The sequence below is a fragment of the Panthera leo genome, chromosome A2, assembly GCF_018350215.1.
Source record: "Panthera leo isolate Ple1 chromosome A2, P.leo_Ple1_pat1.1, whole genome shotgun sequence".
Lineage (NCBI taxonomy): Eukaryota > Metazoa > Chordata > Mammalia > Carnivora > Felidae > Panthera > Panthera leo.
This window is the reverse complement of record NC_056680.1, coordinates 35,917,657-35,924,130: the sequence shown is the minus strand read 5'-3', so window position 1 is coordinate 35,924,130 and position 6,474 is coordinate 35,917,657. Positions and strand designations below refer to the sequence as shown.

Sequence of the window (6,474 nt, the reverse complement as noted above, 5' to 3'; positions counted from 1 at the left end):
ACCGGATTAGGTAGGCCACCAGTTTCATTTTTTTCTCATAACGAAATGTTTGAAGAGTGAATGCAGAAAAAGTTGTATTTTAAATAGTATGCACAACACACGTTAATAGAGTAATAGTTTTAGTGCTTTTCAGGTTTGTTTTGAATGGGGCGAAGTGCGTACTTGTGAAGGGGAAGTTGTGCCTCAGAAATTCAGACTTGTAACACCTTCAGATGACAGCTTTTTACTTAGATCATCAGGTGGGCTGGACCAGGCCTTTTATACAAAATCCAGTATTTTCAGGCAAACCCAAACCCAGGGTTTCTCAGGTCCAGTTTAACACAGGACTGATTAAATATCTGAGACAAAGCGCTAATAGAAAGGCGAGAGCCAAAGTTTTGTTTGCAGTTTTTTGTTTTTTGTTTTTTGTTTTTAACGGCTTATTCATCCTTGAGAGACAGCGCAAGCGCGGGAGGGACAGAGAGAGAGAGAGAGAGAGAGAGAGAGAGAGAGAGCGAGCGAGAGAGAGAGAGATACAGAGATACAGAATCCAAAGCGGGCTCCAGGCTCTGAAATGTCAGCACAGCGCCCCGGGGCAGGTCTGGAACCCACTAGCCTAGAGATCATGACCTGAACAGAAGTTGGTTGCTCAACCTACTGAGCCACTCAGGAGCCCCTGTTTGCAACCCTTACTGGCAAGACGCTTTTAGTACCTGAGCTATTTTCTAGGAGTGAAGCCACGTGAAAAGTAGCATTTCCTCCCGGAAGAAGCTACCTCTGCTGGCAGCCACAGAGCTGCTGGTGGCTTAGGATTTGCGCCTTTCCGCGTTCTCCGTAACTAAAGGGAAGCTTCGGGTACCGGATGTGACGTCTAAGTTCCTCTTTTTCTTCCGTCTATTGACGGAACTCTGGGCTCCCGGATTTGGTGGTTGTGTACGTGGAAGGAGCCCGCGCATGCGCGGCTTGGGCCTTTTCGTCTCAGCTGTGCGCGAAGGGCCGAGGGTAACATCCCGGGCTCGGGGGGGATTGTCAGAGTCATGGCCCGCCGCTGACCGGGCCCGCCGTTTGGGGAAGGGGGCGAGGCCGTTCCGCAGCACCCCTCCCCGGGCCTCAGGCTGGTCGGCCTGGCCCTCCGCCTTCCCGCTTGGTGCTGCCGCCGCCACTGCCGGCTGAGGAGGGGAGATGAGTTGGTTCAACGCCTCCCAGCTTTCCAGCTTCGCGAAGCAGGCCCTGTCCCAGGCCCAGAAGTCTATCGACAGGGTCCTGGATATCCAGGAAGAGGAGCCGAGCGCCTGGGCCGAGACCATTCCGTACGGAGAGCCGGGTAAGGGAGAGAGGGGCGGGGGGTCCCGGGGGGCCTGGGCTCGCGGAGGCATCTCTCCTGTGGCAGGCGAACGGACGAAGAGGTGTAGGCAGCGCTCCTTCCCCGCTGACGGCGTTCTGAGCGAGTTCTCTCTCCCTAGCCCGTCCACGAATGCTCGTTTGCCTCCAAGTGGGTCTTTGTTGTTTTCCGGAGGGAGATCCCAGCCCCGGTTCTTCCGTGCCTGGGGCCCCGGGTGCGGGTCCTGCCGGCCTCGGAGGCGCGGGTGGCGATTTGTTGGGCTTGTTCCCCGCCCTCGTTCGACGTAGCTAGCTGCAAGCACGAGCAGTCCAGAAAACTGGGATTGCTCCGCGCTCCGGGCACTGGGGAGCCGCGACGTGTAGGAAATCAGCAGGGACGGGAGGCACCGTGCCCAACGCTTAACGAGCGCTCCGTGCTCGGCAGCGCGGAATGTGCTTTTTTATGGCTTTCTCATCTCCCAGACAGCTCCTCGAGTTAGGTTCCTTGTTGTCGCCGTTTTACAGAAGGGGAAATCGAGGCCGAGTAACTTCCTCTGGGCCATCCCGCAGGTGAGGGGTGGAATATGTTGGAGATACCACCCGTGGAACCCGGCCCAGGAGTTTGGGGTTGCATCACGTTGTGTTTTCAGAGAGCTGCGTCTCTCTCTGGCGGTTTCCTGGAGCCCGATCTTTTCAGGGATCTTTACTTGCTTTGGCTCTAAGCCTAAGGAAACAGTTGAGCATTTTAGTGCGAGGGGTAAAAATTTGTCTATTTGGGAGCTCTGAATCTGTGTGCAAAAAATAAGGAAGTTATTCTTGACTACTTCTGTCTGGTTTCTTGTTTTAAATTTTACATCTTTGAAAAGGACCTAAGTTTGAGGTACTTCATTTTAAGATATTTTTGGCCCAGGCCTGTGTGTCAGGATCTTAGTACTTTTTACAAGATGCTATGGTGACCTTGTGGGAGTAGCTGAGCTTCCTTTTTCTTAGATACCCCACATTTTGAATTACTAAACCTAGAGGAGACAGCATATAAATTTTAAACATAAGGATGCTCGTTTTTTGAAGTTTGGGGCTTGAGTCATGTATATAATTTTTTTAAGAGAGTTTATCCAGAATAGACAGATTAATGAAATATTTACTTACTGAGTATTTATTGATCGCCTATGTTCTACATTGCCTCCCTCGAAGGTGACCAGCCTTTAGAATGGAGCAGTTGAGGGAGTTATCACATAACCTTGGGATTTGTGTAAAACATTCTTCAGTTTCTTCAAGCGGGACATTTGACTTCTGTCATTCATTAAGGAGACCTGCTAAATTCAGCTAATTAGCGGACTTAATCTTGCTTGTTCATTTGTTCTTCTGGTTTTCTCCTTTTCTCATTGTTTTTATATACTGAACCAATAGATAACACAACTGTGCCCCCAAACCGAAGTGTTCTACATACTTCTCAAGTCATATTATAGAATAGACTTTAATAAAGGGCTAGGTGGTTTTTAGGAGCTTTTAGGTGCTTGTTCTCGCCCCACCAGCTTGTTTGTTTGTTTGCTTGCTTTTGTTAAAGTAGCCTTCACTCTGGGCATGAAGCCCAACACTGCGCTTGAACTCAGGACCCTGAAATCAAGACCTGAGCTGAGATGAACAGTCAGAGGCTTAACTGACTGAGCTAACCAGGTGCTCCCGTCCCTATCTACGTAATTGTGCAGAATTTGTGATGATTCTGCTCAGCCACTTTTGAGTTTAGAAAAGGAAATTTTTTTTAAAGAAATGCTTTAATATTTTAGCAAATAGGCCATTTTTTTGTTTATCATTGGGTTTTTTAGTATCATGTGTTTCTGTGACTGAATTACCTTTTTTACCCAGAAGATAGTTATTTTCTCTTTGGTGTTTTGAAAAAGGCCTAGTGTAAACTACCATCGGTATAAAAACATAATAATTCTTAAAAAATGCCCATCTTTGAAATTCATAGCACTTTTTTAAAATTTTATATTTTATTTTGTTAAAAAAATTTTTTTTTAATGTTTATTTATTATTGAGAGACAGAGACAGAGCTTGAGCATGGGAGGGGCAGAGAGAGGAGGAGACACAGAATGCGAAGGAGGCTCCAGGTTCTGAGCTGTCAGCACAGAGCCCTACGTGGGGCTAGAACTCACATACTGCTGGATCATGACCCAAGCCGAAGTCAGATGCTCAACTGAATGAGCCACCCAGGTGCCCCTAGATTTTATTTTTAAGTAATCTCTACCCAACATGGAGCTTGAACCCACAACCTTGAGGCCAAGAGGTACATGCTCCAGTGACTGAGCCAGCCAGGCACCCGTGAATTTCATATGACCTTCTAATTGCTGACATAATTTGTAATTTAGGAAGGGAACAAAACTTTCTCATAGAGTGGGTTTGGATAATGACTCTTGGAGAATGAACTTGTCATTAAGTGCATGAAAATGAATGTGTCCTTTAGAAGTTACTGTTCCCATCAGTTTACTTTGATCTTTGGAAAAGGACATTTGTTGCCAGTATGTTGGGTTCAGTTTTTGAGTGTTACCCTCTTTCCGGCTCGTAACTATGTTTTATTACTGATGTTATGACGAGAATAATTACTAAGAAACTGAACAGAAGGTCAGGTTAGTTTGCTGTGACTGCACACGATCTGTAAGTGAGGGTACTGCCTCTTGTTGTGAGATGCATCACAACATGTTGTGAGATGTGTATCTTAGACTGAGCATGTTATGTAACATATACCATTACTTTCTTAATTTGTTGTGGGAGGGAGTAACATATTTGCTTCTGGTAGGCCAGGCCCATTTTGATCTCTTACCTTTGTTCCTGGTTCCTAGTTTGGACAGATCCATACCAGTTTTCTTCTTTAAGGCCTAAAGTTCAACAGTGAACTAATTAATCATATAATAAGCAGGTAGCCTAATAGGTGCAAGTTATAGGTCGTATTCTATAGGTTTCCTGTTTTTAAACTGTGTATTGACTTATGACGATTGTAATATTAACATAAAACGAATATATTTTTTCTTTTGTAACATATATATATGTATGTATGTGTGTGTGTGTGTATATATATATATATATATATATATATATATATATTTTTTTTTTTTTTTTTTTTTTTTTTTTTTTTTTTTTTGTCGTCAAAGGAATAAGTCCCCCTGTCAGTGGAGGATGGGATACTTCAACCTGGGGGTTAAAATCAAACAGTGAACCTCAGAGTCAGCCTGTAGCCTCTCCTAAAGCAATAACAAAGCCAGTTCGGAGAACTGTGGTGGATGAATCTGAAAATTTCTTTAGTGCCTTTCTCTCTTCAACGGATGTCCAGACCATTCAGAAGAGTCCAGTGGTATCAAAACCACCAGCTAAATCACAACGACCAGAAGAAGAAGTAAAAAGCACTTTACAGGAATCCTTGCCCACTGGACAGTCAAGAACCTCGGAAACAACTGAGTCAAAAGTGAAAGACTCTACTCCATGTGTGTCAGGGGAAACTCTGGCAGTAGATACTCTGTCGCCAAAAACTGAGGGCAAGCATGAAGAAACTGTTAATAAAGAATCTGATATGAAGGTATCAACTGTACGTTTGAAGGTATCCGAAAATGTAATTAATGTGAAAACAACTAGGGAAAACATACCTAATATGTCAACTGCAGAAACAAAGGACGTGGCTTTGGAACCTAAGGAACAAAAACATGAAGACAGACAGAGTAACACACCTTCTCCTCCAGTTAGTACCTTCTCGTCTGGTACTTCTACCACCAGTGACATTGAAGTCTTAGATCATGAAAGTGTAATAAGTGAGAGCTCAGCAAGTTCGAGACAAGAGACTACAGATTCAAAATCAAGTCTTCACTTGATGCAGACATCTTTTCAGCTTCTCTCAGCATCTGCTTGTCCTGAATATAATCGTTTAGATGATTTCCAGAAACTCACTGAGAGTTGCTGTTCATCTGATGCTTTTGAAAGAATAGACTCGTTTAGTGTGCAGTCATTAGATAGTCGTAGTGTAAGTGAAATCAATTCAGATGATGAACTGTCAGGCAAGGGATATGCTTTAGTACCTATTATAGTTAATCCTTCAACTCCAAAGACTAAAGTAATTGAATCTGTTGAAGGAAAATCTGAAGAAGAAGTAAATGAAACATTAATTGTACCCACTGAAGAAACGGAAATGGAAGAAAGTGGACGAAGTGCAACACCTGTTAATTGTGAACAGCCTGATATCTTGGTTTCTTCTACACCAGTAAGTGAAGGACATACTGTCTCAGACAAAGTGGCCGAGCCGCACGAAACTGCTGAAAGTAAGCCAGAAGCACATTCTGAGAAGGAAGATGTTTGCAAGGTAAATCTAGAAACTGCAAGGGGATTTTTGGATATGCTTTTCAGAAATGAAATCATTGTTTATTTATTTATATTTTCATTGTTTATTTTTAACATTCCATATTGCATAGTGATTTCTGCTGATTAAAAAAGAAAAGCATTTTGGCCTTTAGGTGTGGCATTAAGGATTTTAAAATTGAATTATTGATATTAAATTACTTGAAATTCCTCTGAGACATCTGTGATAACATAAGTTGATATTTCAGCATAACTAAGAATGAAAAGGTTATCTCGCGTCGTTACTTTTGAGTCCTTTCACCTTACAGTTCTTGTATGCTGTGCTCATTTGTCATTTTGCAAAGGATTGGCTTATGGTAACATACGTCTTCAAAGCCTTTGCAGGTAAAGGTGCTGAAACGAATATAAACACTATATGGGTTTTTTATGTCAAAATTTGTTTTGCATGTTCACATTATTTGTAGCAAATCTTAAATGAAAAATTTAGTCTTTAATTATTGATGTGTTTCTGTTGTTACTAATTACTTGTTTGTTTTCTCTTTTATGTTATTTTGATGTTTCCCTGCTAGCTCTCTTAACATGAATAAGAATGGGAAATGTCCAAGAACAAAGGCATTGCTTAGGAATGACAAATTGCTTCTATCTAATACATATAAAAGGAAAGTGGTGTAAATTCTTTAACATTAAGTCACGGTTTTGATTTTTCCTATGATTTTTAGATATAGAAATTGAGTTGGATTTGGCATCTTTAATAGACTCCTCTGAGATATAGAATGTCTTGAAGAAATGTCCTGTAAGTGCCATGTATTGAATTATTTAATGTAAAAAAAAAAAAAG

The 6,474-nt window shown here is 42.5% G+C and overlaps 1 protein-coding gene across 1 annotated transcript in view; it reads left to right on the top strand.

Moving 5' to 3' along the window:
- Window positions 1-1,158: 1,158 nt before the first annotated feature.
- The window catches only part of TMF1 (TATA element modulatory factor 1), a 33,606-nt gene continuing 28,290 nt past the window's right edge, over window positions 1,159-6,474 (top strand). Inside the window, exons 1-2 of the mRNA XM_042929945.1 lie at window positions 1,159-1,303; window positions 4,446-5,641. Of these exons, the coding sequence (XP_042785879.1) occupies window positions 1,162-1,303; window positions 4,446-5,641 (1,338 nt within the window). The 5' untranslated portion in view covers window positions 1,159-1,161. The remainder of the gene's footprint in view (window positions 1,304-4,445; window positions 5,642-6,474) is intronic.